Source organism: Capsicum annuum, chromosome 7 (assembly GCF_002878395.1).
Source record: "Capsicum annuum cultivar UCD-10X-F1 chromosome 7, UCD10Xv1.1, whole genome shotgun sequence".
In the NCBI taxonomy this organism is placed as follows: Eukaryota; Viridiplantae; Streptophyta; class Magnoliopsida; order Solanales; family Solanaceae; genus Capsicum; species Capsicum annuum.
In genome coordinates this window covers 9,497,899-9,514,795 of record NC_061117.1, presented here as the reverse complement: position 1 = coordinate 9,514,795, position 16,897 = coordinate 9,497,899, and the positions used below count along the sequence as shown (strand labels likewise).

General features: G+C 34.4%; 1 protein-coding gene across 1 annotated transcript; it reads right to left on the bottom strand.

Annotated features, from left to right (window-relative positions):
• Nucleotides 1–13,342: 13,342 nt before the first annotated feature.
• On the bottom strand, nt 13,343–15,600 carry LOC124900019 (metallocarboxypeptidase inhibitor-like). Its single transcript, XM_047415185.1, has 2 exons — nt 15,448–15,600; nt 13,343–14,085 (listed from the first exon to the last, which is right to left on the bottom strand). Exons 1-2 carry the CDS (start codon nt 15,497–15,499, stop codon nt 13,874–13,876), a joined length of 264 nt encoding a protein of 87 aa, XP_047271141.1. The 5' UTR covers nt 15,500–15,600; the 3' UTR covers nt 13,343–13,873.
• Between the last annotated feature and the right edge of the window lie 1,297 nt (nt 15,601–16,897).

Sequence of the window (16,897 nt, the reverse complement as noted above, 5' to 3'; positions counted from 1 at the left end):
AAAGGATAAGAAGTAACAACAAAAAGGATAGTACTGTTGAAGTTTGTCAGAAATGTGGAAGTTCTGAACATTTCATTAAGGACTGTCCAATGAACAAAATGAATTATCAAGAATATCTCAAGATTAGAAGTAACAAAGGAAAGAACAAGGGACCAGGTCCCCATAAAATCAAGAAGAAAGGCTGCAGCTGATTATGTAGTGAAGTAGACCCTAATAGTGTGGAAAGATTCCTCCAGTGAATCTGATGAAGTTGAAAAGATAGAAGATGTGTCTATGTTGGCTATAGAGGTGTAACACCTCGAATCTGGTACCCGAAATGCTACACGGTGCTTATGACCCCAAAGGACCACAAGCTAACCCATGACTGATATCTGTATCTATACACTGCATAATATACTAAATAAATAAGGAAATAAAGGTTGTAAGGCCATAAGTTCAAACTAAATCATAAATGAAATAATAATGTCTGAATAGTGTGGTATATCGATACCAAAACAAAACTGAAAACAACTGAAGTCTGAATCAAATCTGAAAGCCTCTAAATATTGTCTGAATATGGAGTTGAAGGAACATGTCTCCAACTAACTCCGTCTAGCAAAACTAAGCTGAAATAAATAATAACATAAAGTAATGATCATGTCCTCGAAGGATGAGGACTCACCGCTAACTCTGACCGCAAAAACTGGGATGCTACTGATGCTCTGGAGCTCGTGCTTCTGAACCTATGGTATAACACACCATAGCGCAAATGCGTCAGTACTTTGAATGTACTGGTATGCATGTGAGGTAGGCTGAATGCATGGGATTCATTTGCATGAACTATACTAACTGGCTGACTAAAATGAACGTAAGAATGTATGCATGAACACATAATAACTATAAGTGTGATCGTGAAAACATGATTAATGAGTCTGAGTTCTGATAACATAAGTTTACTGATATATCTGATAACATGGGTGACTGTATCTGACAGTCCTGAACCTGATGGAACTAGCTGAGTTTCGTATTGCATCTGAGTTGACTGTATCTGACAGTCCTAAAATCTGAAGAACTATCTGAGTTCTTTTACTGAGATTGATTTTAAAACTGTGGGAAGTAGTTATCTAACCGACATGCCCCTAATACGCCATTATGGCTGGGTTGGGTTCCAATATGTAACCCCAATTAGAAGGGTGTCAATACCACGCCACTGGTAAAGACAAGTTGTGGGTGACCCTCATCTGATAGTGTCCCTTAAATGAGAATGGTGGGACCCTTATCTGGCAGTGTTTATCTACCTCATCAACCCTCATCGAATAGTGTTGATGTCTAAACCTATGCTAGCTACATCGTTCTGGAATGCAATGATGACTTTTAAGAATCACACTCTCATCTGACAGTGTGTGTTCCCATCCTTAGGTTCACTTGGTGCTAATTCCTACTCACATTTGAATAAACTCTGAACATGATTAACTGAACTGAGTTACTGAGTTACTGGATTCCGTTGACTGACAGAATACTACTGAATCCTGTTAGTCTGACTAAGTTCATGAGATTACTGAGATTTCCTGAGTCGTGACACTGACTGAAATCTACTGAACATGGCTTGATTGAGAATATCATGGAAATATGACATGGATCTAGGCACACAACTATATTATTCGGGTACAAGTACCCCTAGGACTCAATAGAAGGAAACTGACATAATTCGACACTCTTGAACATATGACTAGAGTCCACAATTCATCATATAATAGTTGGGGAATATTTTATGAGGCACTTGACTGCCTTAAATTAATACATGATTAAGAGAGCACATAATCATGGCTTTCTTACATACTTCTAGTATCATGAACATTCCATCGAACAAGCATAATGCATAATCAGTAATATGTAAGTCATGTTAAACATGAATAGACTGCATACACTTAGCATTTAAGACATAATTGAGTCATTATACATGATTTCCACTACACTAGAAAATTTATGAAACACCTTGCAATTTCCATTTAATGCATAGGTATGATCATAAATCAAATATATTATGATTACACAATTTAACTTCATTGCATAGATTTCAACCCTAAAACTAACATGATTTTATGAAAAACATGGTAAAGATTCGATCTTGGTAGTCATATAAACATAGCAACATGAACATAATCAATTCACCACATAGATATCATGTAGGTAATTCAAAAGAGGATTCTTGGTCTTCATGGATGAAAGGAATCCATGAATGAACACTGTGCATACCTTAGTTCGTGATTTCGTGAAGATTAACGGTGAAACCTTCTTGAATTTGAATCCCCAATAGAAACCCTAGCTTGTTCTTGAGAGAAACTTGAGAGAAACTAGTGTATTTTGGGTGAAGAATGGCTAAATCACGTGTTATTGGGTTTAAATAGGGATGGAAAATTGACCCTTTTAACCCTTGAACGCGTCTTTTAAATTGTAAAAAAAAATCACAAACTGGACCCTTGGCGCGACGCGGCTCTATCACGCCATGTCACTGGAATTTGACAATTAGGAAACTGGGCAATGGCACTATGCGGAACCATCATGTTGCCACTTCGTTTGCGACCTGGAAGTTTGGCGCGACGCGGAGGCATCACGTTGAGATACTGAAAAAAGGACAATTCTAAATTTGAGCCCTGACGTGATGCGCCATAATCGCGGACCCCTACTGGAATTTTCCAAATGCCATTTTCTCTTGTGGTGCGGCACGCCATTGACTAATATGGCACTGTTTTATGATGGGAACTTGAAATAGTCGTAACTTCTGACCCGGTTATCAGATTTGGGTGAATCTTATATCGATGAAAAGCTTATTGAATTTACCGCATGAGAAAAAGTAAAAATCTTGAAAATTCCTCATGGAATAGTAATAATTCAATTTAGAAGCTAGTACTAGACATTCTTGGGACGAAATTAGCTAGGAAACTTTGGGGTATTACAAGAGGAGTGTGAAGTTACCTATGATTCCTTGTTTTCTTTCTTGTCAAACACTGAAGATGAAGAAGAACAAAATTAGGTAACTTTCTCCGACATTAAGAAAAATTTAGATAACTACTTTTCTAGAAAGATAAAGAAGCTTGAAATGTGATAATTGATTCTGTGTGTAAACTGATCACTGGGAAAAATGCTCTAAAAGATAAAGTAGAGGATCAAGAGCTTGAATTAATTGTTTAACTCTCCAAATATCTAAAATAGAGGAATAATTTTCTAAGTTGAAATATGTGAATCTGAGTATGATGAGTCAATTGGAGAAAGTACATGATTTTGATGATAAAGGGAAGAAAGAAGCTTAAAGGCTTTAGATTAAACTTGAACAAAAATTAAGGGATTCTCAAACGCACTTTATGACTGCCCCCATAAGAATAAAGAACTAGAAAGGGACCTGGTTGTATAAGGGAAGAACTTAACAAATCAATAAAATGGACCACATCTTCTCATATCCTTTCTAATTTAACTGGTCAAAGTGTCAATAATGGTAAATGGCTTATATATCAGTATAAAACCCAATCACTTGGGTCTCAAGGGAAAGCTATTTATGGCATTAGAAATAAGATCCACAAACCTCTATGTACTCATTGTTTAAGAGATGGACATTTGAAAGAAAATTGTCAGTATTGGTTTACAGCCAGAATGAGCAATACTGAATACATGCAATAGGAGAATTATTACCCTAAGGGTTTTATATCCTTGAAAAATGTGAAGAAGAGAAACTCTCTACCTAGATGGTCCAAGAAAGATTTGATCACACCTTTGTCTTTCTATTGGAAACTCAAACTCAAAGGGGTTCCAAATCTAAAAAATGACTGTGTTCGCAGGTAGAGGGAGGACAATGTAGTCATAACTGGTTTATGTATAGTGGATGTTCAAAGCATATAATAGGGAAGACTGACTACTTTCTTTCTCTCAAAACACTTCAAGGTGGAGGTATCTCTTTTGAAAATAGTAAAAAGGGTTATATTATGGTGTAGGAAAGATTGGAAGATTACTAGATCAAGCAATAGGTGTGTACTATGTGAATGGCCTAAAGTACAGTCTTCTAAGTATTTCTCAAATATATGACAAGGTAGTGAGGTCAAATTCTCTGCTGATGGATGTACTGTGTCAAGCTTGAAGTTTGAAAGTGTTATTCTCAAAGAAAGAGGATCAACAATATGTATGCGACTGATTTGGAGTTTCTGGATGATGTGGAATTAACTTGCTTAAGTTTTCAAAGTGAAGATATTGATTTATGACATAGAAGGATGGGATATATAAGTTCCTCTTTGTTGAACAAGTTGATTTCAAAGGACCTGACCTGTGGTATGCCAAAGCTAAAATTTCCTGTCAACAAGGTTAGTAATGCCTGTGTTAAGGGCAAACAAACTAGGTCTTCCTTTAAGTTGAAGAAGAAGGTGAGTACTTTTAGACTTCTTGAGATGCTGCATGTGGATCTATATTTACCTATTAAAGTCCAAAGTAGAGGAGAAAAGAAGTATGTGTTTATGATTGTGAATGACTACTCAAGGTTCACCTGGAAAATATTCTTGAGAACAAAGAATGAAACCTTTAAGGTTCTGGTTACTTTTGCCAAGCAAATTCAACTGAAGTTAAATTGTAAGATTGCTCAATATAGATCTGATCATAGAACTGAATTTGAGAACTCCCAAGTTGCAGGATTTTATGCTGAAAATGGAATCAGTCATAACTTCTCTGCTCTAAGGACTCCTCATAAAAAAATAGTAGTTGAAAGAAAGAACAGAACCCCCATAGAGATTGCCAGGACCATGCTAATTAATAATGGGCTTCTAAAGAACTTTTGGGCTAAAGCTGTAAATACTACTTGCAATGTGACAAATAGGTTCTTGATTATATCACTCCTGAACAAGATCGCTTATGAGCTTATGTTCAATAGAAAACCTAAGCTTGACTACTTCAGCCCTTTTGGGTGCAAATGCTTTATTCAAAATAATGGGAAGAATGATCTAGGAAAGTTTGACTCAAAAGTAATGAAGCAGTATTGGTGGGCTATTCTTCAACAACAAAGCATTTTTAACAAAAGAACTTTGTGTGTTAAAGAAAGTGTGCATGTGGTCTTTGAGGAATCAAGAAAGCTAATAAATCCAGTTGATGGTGAATATTTAAAAATAGAAGAACTCATTCCTGTTCAAAGGATGACATTGATGAAGATAATGGTCAAGGACTAAATGATGCAGATGAGATTGAAAAAAGTGATGGTGATCCAAGATCACAGTCATAGAACCCAGTTCCAGTTGAAGAACAACAAGAAGGGTCTGGAAAAAAAATCACAAGGACCTGGTCCCAGTGGAACTAATCTCAGAAGGTCAAACTGGAGGCACAAATCTTCTCATTCACATGAGAATCTAACTACACCTTTGGAATCTGAGTCCAAACAAGAGCTCAAGCCAGGAATTTCATGTCATTCTTAGTATTTCTATCCTAAATTGAGCCTAAAAATATGAAAGAAGCTTTGAAGGATGCTGGCTGGATTAATGCAATGCAGAAAGTGCTTCAACAATTTAGAAAAAGTAAAGTCTGGAACCTGGTCCACAGACTTGTTGATAGAACAATTCTCGGGACTAAATGGGTATACAGAAACAAACAGGATGAACAAGGAACTATCAATAGAAATAAAGCAAGATTAGTCATTCAAGGCAATAAGTACGAGGAAGGAATTGTTTATAATGAAACATTTACCCTGTAGCAAGGATAGAGGCTATTAGGATTCTTATTGCTTTTGCTGCCTATATGGGGTTGAAACTCTTCCTAATGGATATCAAAAGTGCTTGTCTAAATGAAAACTTGAAGAAAGAAGTTTATGTCAAACAACCTCTATGTTTTGAATATGCAAATTTTCCTCATTATGTACTCAAATTGGACAAAGCTCTGTATAGGTTGAAGCAATCACCTAGGGCTTAGTATGAGAGAATTTCAAAGTTTCTTCTAGGAAATAGATTTAAAAGAGGGAAAATTTGACAATACTCTCTTTCTAAAGTCCATAGGTAGCAGCTTACTGATTGTTCAGATATATATCGATGATATAATCTTTGGAGATACTTTTGAATCCCTATGTGAAGAGTTTGTAAAGCTAATGGGGAGAGAATTTGAAATGAGCATGGTGGGTGAACTAAGTTTCTTCCTAGGTTTGTAGATCAATCAAACTTCTCAACGGACAATGATCTGTCAAGAGAAGTACATCAATGATCTATTGAAAAATACAACATAGGAGATGCCAAACCAATTGAAGCTCCAATTAGAACCAGTTCTAAGTTGGATAATGATGAATTTGGTCCCTTAGTTAATGAGACCATGTGTAGATGTATTATTGGATCTACTATATCTCTCACTGTAAGTAGGCCAGATATTATGTTTAGTGTGGGAATGTGTGAAAGATTTCAGATGTCCTAAGGAGTCTCATTTGAAAATTGCAAAAAGAGTTCTCCTGTATCTGAAAGCAATAAAGGACCTAATCCTGTACTATCCTTTTATAGATTGTTTTGATATGCTAGGATATGCTAATGTTGATTATGCTGGATATCTAGTAGATAGAAAAAGTACCTCAGGAATGACTCATTTGTGGGGTTCTTCCTTAATCTCTTGGAGTTCTAAGAAGTAGAATTCAGTTTCTTTATCTACTGCTGAAGCTGAGTATATGGTTGTACCTTCTTGTTGTGCTCAATTGTTATAGATTAAACAACAACTTAAGGACTTTCAAATTTTCTCAGACACTATCCATTTGATGTGTGGCAACATAAATTCTCTCAACATGGCTAAGAATCTAGTACAACATGGGAGGACCAAGCATATTGATATGAGACATCACTTTTTGAGAGACAATGTTGAGAAAAGAGCTATTTGCATGAAGTTTTGCAAGACTGAAGATCAAATAACAAACATATTCACTAAGGCTCTTCACAAGGAATAATTTATGAAGAACATGTTGGGTTTGAGGTTACTCAAAATGACCTGACCTACTAGATGAATTAATTTTTCTTCCTAAAAATGGCTATGATCAGGAGACAGGTATCCTTGATAAAGTATGTACTTATTGGTCTAACACAGTACCATACCTTTGTAGGTATTCACCCATGGAAATAATTGTCACGACCCAAGCTGAGGCTCTGGCCGCGATGAGCATCCTGAACCACGATGTCCCGAGAGGCCTCCTTAGAATACTATCATAAGTATAACTAATAAGAAATACAGTGTGGAAAATAACTGAAACATGATAATTCCATAATCAAATTTAATAATTCAGGACATTAATCTATAAGAAAACCTAAATCCATTCTATACCAGTCTACGAAGCCTCTACAGAACAAAAAAAACTAGTCTGACTTAACGAGAATATGACCCCCAGTCAAACCATAAAACTTTCTAAGACTACATATGGATAGAATCCTTTCCGGTGTAAAAGAGGCTTACCAACTTTGGTTGTTTAGGAATAATCTACTTTTGAGCTGAACTCCGGGACTGAGCCTCAGAACCTGTAGTAAGGGGATCAATACTCAAAAAAGTATTGGTATGTAGAACAATCCAAAAAAATAATATATATTTTATATAAAATAAGTGAGAGCATTTCATAAAACACGTTAGCATAAGGTAAATGAAAACACATGGGCATAATATGAAAAACTTCATCCATTTCGGTAAAACATCGACTCAACTCTTTATTTTACTTTTGAGCTAGATGGTACACCCTACATTTTTGAAAAGTATCCCACAGGCTCTATGGGATCCGCCCTTGAATCGGCGGCCAAGCCCCCAACCCAAGTTTGCCGCAAGGGCTGGAGTTTCTGATTTTAATAGGCCGAAGAGGCACAAGGCTAACGTATAGTCCCTATATTGGGATATAATAAAACCTGTATAGGCAAAACATGATTTTGAACAATGAGTTATCTGAACTCATTCCTTCTTCGGATAACCATCTCTCTCTTTTAGAGCCCATTTTTAGCCTTTTTAAAACATGCATTTTTTGAAATCATGATTTAAAATTTGAAAAAGTCTATGGTATGTTCTGTTATGAATTTTTCATGGCATATATCTGATTTGGTATCGTCATACCAAAACTTGGAATTCATATAAGCCATATCATATCACGTCTTAGTCTTTTTATTTAAAACATGTTATTGGACCACCAAAACATTTAAACACTTTAAGAGGGTTGTTATTTCAAAAGTAGATGAACTTATGCAAAACACTCTCTTTCAATACTTTAACATGGGGTGGTCAGTTCTTACATAAAACACATGCAATCCTTCATTAGGACAAAAGAGCATTTATAAATTAATAAAGCACTCTCTCATTGGATCATAAAGAATTGCAAATCTATAAATGATAGTAAAACATTTAAACTCAAGCTTTCAACCATTCGTATAAACAACCACAACATGTTAAGAAAATGAATTTCATAACAAGAGGGGGAATTTTGTAAATCATGCTCTCATATAAATTTTCAAAACTCATAACATGCATATACACGATTATAATTCAAGTTTAGGGAAAACCCGCATAGATTATACAAGATTTTATCATAAAATGGGTCCCCAATGTATGCTTTTCAATGATTTCAAAACCCATTGCATATGCATAATTATATATCTTTAAAGCTTGTAAAACAATAAACTTACGCCTATGAGATTTAGAATAGTCCCACATACCTTGATAACAATGAGAACTTAAGGAAATTTGACCCTTAGGACCCTATATAACCACCTCCTTGAACTCTAGTCTTGACTTGATAAGGGGTACTTGAGAGAGAGGATTTTTAAGAGTGAAATAATCGATGTTGTATCATAAAAATGGATAGAAATAGGTCAATATAGTGTTTAGGGGTTGTTTGTAAGTAAAAGGACATCAATACCCCTCCTCCCAAGTCAAAAAACCAAAAAAAAATTGAATTTAAAGTATTGGCGCATCGCGGAGAGTAATCTCCACGACGAGCTTCGTGTCACATTGCTATCGCGGACCCTTACTGCCTCCTCACGAAAATGCTCATTGCTTTTTGCTCGGGTATCAAATTAAGAAAAAATTGAATGTGTTGGAAAGAGGACACATTTATATATAATTTGGTGGATCTTGAGCACCAAAGTTACACATATTTCAGAAGTTATATATATTCAAAGTTGAACCTTGTAGAATCAAATTCCAAAATTTGGTCGATAATGAAAGTTCTCAACTCCACTTGACTTTAAGTGTTTAATATGAATATTCTTTCCCTAAAGTGCACTTTTCACACTAGGATAATGATCATGACACTTTTTTTATATAGAAATAATTGAATTCAACTTTATACATATAGAAACAACGGTTTAAATTCTGTCCTAAAAATATGGGGTGTTACAACAACTTTGGAGGAGAACAAATGTGAAATGTGTAAAGTTGAGGATTTACTCAAGAAAGAGAGAGACCTGGTCCCATATCTCAGGTTAATATCGTAAATATGCATTTTTTATTCTGTCAGCATACGCCACATTTTTCTCTATCTATATTAGAAATTTGTCTTATCCTAAAAGGAAAGATGACTCATCCCAAAATTGAAATTAATCACATCTTATTATTTCAAAAAGCCCTTGCTTTTGCTCATTTGTTCCCTTAAATCTTGTTATCCCCACACCTTGTCTTATCAAAAAAAAAATCCAGCCACAAATAGCCCTCTTATGACAAGGGTTTCCTAATGGCTGCTAATTCCTCATTCTCATGTCTTTCAAAGGACTTTGAACTTAGCATAGATAAAAATCCTTTCTCAAACCTTCCTGAAAAACACCTTTCTTCTCCTACCCTTCCAAAGCCAAACTCCTTCTTCACCCAACTCATTGATGAAAATTCATCCTTAAAGCTTCATAACCTTTCTAGTAGTATATTGACGAATGATGCCTGGGTTACTAAAAATCTCATCTTACTATCAAATATACTAAGAAAGAGCGTGGTTGGTCTTAAGGAACAAAATATCAGTAAGATGATAAGAAATTCAAGAGAGAAGTCTAGAAGTTCTACTGAGAAGCAACAGACTTCTGAAAGACCTAGTCATAAAAAAGGAAAATGATTGAAGTACAACCTATCAGTCTTTCTAGAAAGTGAAAACTAGATAAAGAAGTAAATTTTGTGTCTAAAGAACTACGAAACAAGTTCTTGATAAATCAAAAGGTGCTAATTGGGAGGATCTTTGACTCAAGTGTATTAACAAAACTGGGCATGATAGAATTAGTTGAGCTTGTTAAACATCAAAGATATCTCTATCTTATGGAAGGACCCATTCTCACAGTCTTTGATGAGGTAGTCAAGGAATTCTATTCCACATTGGATTTTTCTGAAGACAAACTGAAAATGACTGTTGTAGTTCAAGGGATGAAGCTGAATCTTGATGTTGAATTACTTGGATAAATTCTGGATGTTCCTATCAGTGGTGTGAGGTCCGTCTGTGGCTGCAGTAAATTGGAATCACTCAAAGGTGAGTTACAATTAGTCTTTGATTTTGTTAACAAAGTGATTCCGCCTAAATAAAAAGAAACATTGCTTTAGCTGCTGATTTGTATGTGATGGAGTGTCTTAGAAGTTTTCAGTTCATTAGTTTACCTGCTTTAATGATGGAGCACATATATAAAGTTATTCATAGAAAAAATGGAAAACATGGAATGCCTTATGGATGTTGGTTGAACAGAGTGTTTGATCACTTTGGTATTGTCTGTGAAAATGGAACTATTGGAACTATGATATAACTATGTGGTATGAAGACTCTGATCAAAACTGAATGTGTGGAAAAGAAATTAGGTAGCATCTCTCAAGAGGAGCTCAGCAAAGAATTAGAGGAATTGAAATTCAACTCAGCTGCTAAAGATGCAGAGATTGAAAAATTGTAAATGACAATTCAACATCTTTACAATAAGGATCCAAGTGTCTCTGAAGATTTTAGAACTGAGAATGCTAAACTAAAGAAGAGAATTTTAACTCTAATTGATGAGGTTCTTAGCTTGAATGCAAAGATAAGGCATCTAACCAAGGAACTGTTACACTTTCATGCCATAGAAAGTAATAACATGACTCTACTTCTCCAAACCCTCTTCCCAAGTCCTTCACCAGTTTAAATTTTCTTGATTCCTGTGGCTTTTTCTCTGGAACGTCTAAATTATGCACTAGAATGGTTCTGACCTTTTACATATGAATGAATCTTTGTTTGTATGTTTCATCTGTCTCTTCTTTAAAGTTGTTCTTCATGTTAGTGTTGCCCCAGTGGCCATAATTTAACTAACTTATGCTTATTTTATTCTTAGTTTACTGTTATTACTTTTCAATGAAGCCAAAAAGGGGAATACTGAATTCATGTGGTAGGGACCAGGTGAGGTACATATTGTATAATGTGTTGGGACCAAGTACGAGGTGCATATAAGTTGAATGTTGGTGATATGATGGCATATTGACAGAGGGTAGAATAGTGGTGAATGACATATTGACAAGGAATAGAATATTGGTGAAGCATTATGGAATATTGATAGGGGAAAGAATATTGGTAAAGCATGATGACATAGTGATAGAGGAAAGATGATGCATAATGATAGGGGGAACATTCGTCGACAGTAGTGGTAATCACTCTGAGTAAATGAGATGAATGAACATTGATATTCAAATGGTTGGTTTGTCATCATCAAAAAGGAAAAAAATTGCTATGTATTGTTTTGATGATGATCAACTGACATCAAAGGACCAGGTCCCTGGGTCTTTATGAATTCAGTACAGCTATCACTATCCTGAGCAGTTTTGTCTGTTAGTGTAACAAACTATGCAGGAGAGCTTGTACCTTTCAGGACACCAGGCCCAATCATATTTCTACCCTAATTATTATCTAGCTATAAATAAAAAATAATGCTCCTCAAGTCATTATTTTTTGCAATCATATTGTTCAAAGAGAGAAATCAACGAAAACTCAAATATTGCTCAAGTCCCAATCTTTTGTATGGTGAGAGAATGTGTGTTCAGAGAGTGTGTGTTCTTGAGTCAAGTCTTGGTCTGTAATTATATTACTCATGTTATAAGAGTAATGTATTTTTTTTGTGTTCTTGAGAGTGCTTACATAGAGTTAGCTGAGGTTTATATTGGTTAGAGTTAATTAATATTAAGGTGAGTTCTTGACAGAGTTGTCAAGGTAGGTTTGTAATAGCGTTATTGCAAACTAGTGGAGGTTGGAGTTAAGTTCCCATTGAGTCTGTAATCAAGAGTTTGATTATAGTGGATTGTTGAGTGCTTGGGAGGGCAATTCATGGTTTTCCTCTCATGAAAAAAGAGGTTTCGACATTAAATCATTGTGTTATTTAATTTCCAGCAAAGTTTTAATTTCCTACTGCTTTACTGTTTGATTGTCTGTGTCTGACTCTAAGGCACCTGGTCCCTCATAGTGTGGTGCAACCCACCACGTTTCAATACTTGATTTAATAAAACAACTGAAGGTCCCTTTTTCCTCTGTCTTGGAATGCTCTAAATGGCCGATAAGATGATCTTTTAAATTTTTTACTTAAATTGTGTGAACTGCCTCATCTAAAAGTCTTAACTCTATACTTAGAAAGGGATACAATTTTGTTTTATTTAATTTTCTCTCAATACTTTCCTCCTAATTAGACATGACAGAGAGCGGTTACAACTTACGATGGACATGGCCCATGATAGGAAGGTGTGGCGAATGCGGATTAGGATAGAGATTTAATGGGTAGGAGTGCCTCCGTAATAGTAGAAAGACGATTTCATTAACCTAATCTAATTGTTTATAGTAAAATCTAGTACCTAGCTCATTAACATCACAATCAGCACATACATTTTCAAACTAAGTGCATTTAGTAGGTGATCTTTTCTAATCAATATATCCTTATGTAGTACTATTGATATTTGTTTGTTTTTGAAGGTACAACAACCTTCTCCCTTCTTTGAATAGAGTGAAGGATCTCACTACCAAACTAGGGATTAAGCTGGTACTGACACCAAATGATGAATTAATGCGTGCGTTGAGTGATGTGCTTGAAAATGTAAATACATTCTACGTTTTTTTGTAGTACTATGTAATTGTGGTATTTATAGTATTCAAGTACGATTGAGCTAGATAGATCTAGAGATGTACAATATATATAGTTGTGTCATCTTTTGTGCTTATCGTACATAATGATGTCTTATTATGCATATAAGCCCTTAATATACACGCACATATGTACATAGAAGTGTTTTAGTGATGGCCGGTCATCTTTCTTATCTATTTTGATTTCAATATGGACTAGTAACTCCATAGTGAAAATGACAGACCATTATTGTAGGACTCGTGCTAAGTACGAGCATGCTTCATCTAGTTTATCTTACAAGTGACTAAATGTTGAAAAGAAGCACAAACACACATGATAATAGATAATACTGAAATCGCATTACATGGCCCATTTAAACAACACTTCCATCACTTGTTTATCTTACAAGTGACTAAATATCAAAAAGAAGAACAAAACAACAACAACGACAACATAATTGTTATAATTCTATATATAATTGCGATCTGGATAGAGTAGCAAATCCTAGGCTCAAGTAACGCACATCATAAACAGAAAAATATAATACTGAAATAGAGATAAGCATCCAGCACACCGTCGAATTATGAACAAAGTTGCTACGACATACTCCAACTTCATTGGGGTCCTATTAAGCCCCTGAACTTCATTTTAATGTATTTTTGTCACCCTTTTGTGCTGATGTGGAATCATTATTACATAAAATGGGGCTCACGTCAGCTAAAAAGGTTGACAAAAACACACTAAAGTTTAGTTCAGAAGTAATAGGACTCCCGTGAAATTAGAATGTGTTGTAACAAATTTGGTTATAATTAGGGGTATTAGATGCTATACTCATAGTGAAATCACATGCCTTGGCCGATGGCATCGCCAATAAATAGCTCACAGGTGTTATTTGAACACGCCTGACAGTACAAATTAGTAGAGCAATTAGCCATCGTTGTACAAGGTTCCCCACAATATGGATCTTCTTGGTATAGTTTAGTTGCTAGTTCTAGTACATTATGATCTTCTTGGGCCATCACATTATAAATTTTTGTAGAACACAAAGAATGAGCTGCAAAATTCAAAATTAAAAGTCCAACTCATATATGTGCCAACAACACCAACACCAACACCAACACCAACACCAACACCAACATAGTACTCAAATAATTTCACAAAGAAAGTCATATATGTATGTCTGACAGCAGTGGCAGAGCCAGAATTTTTGTAATGGAGGTTCAAAATATAAAAAAGTAAACAAATGAACGAGTCGAAGGGGTTCTATAGTTACTATATACACATAAAAAATAATTATAGCAATGTATAAATATTAAATAGTATAGTTTTCTGTCGAAGAAACCCCTAACCCAAAGCTAGCTCCGCCCCTATTTGACAACCTATTTATTTGTCAAAACGGAAAATAGTGAAATTTGCTTACTAGTAGGTGAAAATAATTAATTTTACCATCGTTTATGTTTTCCCTAAAAGAATACCCAAGATGTCAGCAAATTTTTCAAACATATTCCTCCTCCTCCATTAGGACTGTCCATAATAGATGTCAAACTCCACTTGGCACTCACCACATTTTGATGAGGTAAACACCACGTGGCATGCCCACCTCACTAGCTCAATCTATTTTACCTTCTCCTCCTTTCTATTGTCGTTTCTACCATCAATAGGTGAGCAGCGATGCAGCTCCGTGGATCGGTCATCGAGCCTAATAGGTAGCGGTATTACATTCTTCTCAAAAGAATCGTACGTGACACTCTTGCGTCATATGACTTTGTCCCGAAAGTCATACCTTTCCTTTCCTTTGACCAACGGGTTCTTAAACCTTTATGATTTTGTGTCGAACGTGGTCTCCATCTTCGAACTTCTCGTTCGATGAGATCTTAGGTCTCACTGTTTTCGTTTTCTAGGCAGGGGCAGCTCAACCTCATAAAAAAATAGGCCGCCGATTTAGACCCCCAAATTTAAGGGGCCTCATTTTTTACTGATAATATATTATAATTTATTTTTTAAAAAAAATTACATATTATTTATAGAAAAAATAAAATTTTCATATAAAAGGAAAGAATTACTAGAAGAAGTTCATATATGTGAGTACTATGTCTCAAGAAAGATTAAATGCATTAATTATATTATTACTTAAAAAATATTAATTAAAAAAATTGATTATATAATTTTGAAAAAAAAGTTCATCAAAAAAGGGTTATTTTTTAAAAAAATTTAAGAACTCCGTTTTATTTTTATCCTAGGCCACAAATATGCTTGAGCCGTCACTGTTTCTAGGTCACACCTAGCATTGTTAACATCAAAGGTATCTTTGTAGGAAAAAATATAACGAAGAATAAAATTGATCTTGCTGCTTAATATATGAGCTAATTTAACCTTGTTTCCTTTTAAAATATAGGATTATGATGAAATGACTTACCAGCAATAATCACAAGGAGAGCTGTGGAAAGGATGGCAAGATTATGCGCCATATTGGTAATAAAATACTAACTAGTTAATTAAATTTCAAAGGTTGAGAAATTGACAACACAATTAATCAAGATGGCATTTCAATCCTCCACCAAGAGTAGTATTTATAAGCCATTTATAAATACTATTACACAATGCATCATAAGCCACAACTACAAAAGTTTTTCATTTTTTTAAAAATTTGTTTGGTGATAATTTTAGGGAATACTATCACACATGATTATTGAAAATTAAAAGGGATAATATCCACGAAAATATCTGAACTTTGATCGGATTATTAGTTGAGCATACTGAACTTTGCGGGGGTTCTATTACCCCCCAGATTTTTTTTCGTATTTTAATGGCATATATCTGTCACTTGGTCCATTGCGTGTTAGTCACGTGCATTGAGTGCGTGAAAAGTTTTAAAAACGTTATAAATTTTTTTTTTTTCAAACAGCCCCTTAATTTTCTATTTTTTAAAAGTTTTATATTTTTTATTTATTTTTTTCGTTCTTTCTCTTCTCTCTTCTTTCTTCCTTCTTTCTTCTCTTTAACAATGGAGTCTTCAACAATGGTTGCTCCATTGTTGAATTGAAATTGAACCAACTAAGGGGAAAAATCAAAAAAGAAAATCCACCAAGAGAGGGGGAAAATTGTTCGTCGAAACTAGAAACAAATTTGAATAATTCTTGAAGAAAGTTTTCAATTTGAAACTTTGAATAATTTTAAATTCAAATTCAATTTCATACTTGAATTCAAATTCAATTTTCAGTTTCCAATTTCCAGTTTCATTGCGTTCAATGTGCCACCAGTTGTGTTCAATAGTTGGAAATTAAAATTGAAATTGAAATTTGAATTTTCAATTTTTTGGATTTGGAATTTGAAATTGACTCAATGGAATCATTTGGATTTTGATTTGTAGAAGGAATTTGAGTTGTGAAATCTTTAATATGGTTATAATGGTGAAAAATGTTGAAAAATGATAAAATGGAGAAAAAAACAGCGCATGTACCACACTTTTCGACGTCAAAACTAGGTATAACAATAGGACCCCCCAAAGTTCAATATGTTCAACTGGAAATTTGGTTAAAATTCAGGTATTTTTGTAGGTATTATCCCAAATTAAAATGTTTGAATTTGAATACCAATGTCTAACTATTGAAATTTATCCCTAAAATTTGCATAATGTTTGTTTTTTTCAGTATCTAAATTTGCATAATTTATATTAATATAAAACTTAAATAAAGTAATTGATATTATCTAAATGTGCAAAATTTATCTTAATATAAAATGTAAGAAATATAACATTTAAATAAAGTAATTGATATTATCTAAATGGGCATAATTTATCTAAATATAAAATGTAAGAAATATAAAATTCAAATAAAGTAATGGATATTATAGTCAATAAAGATAAC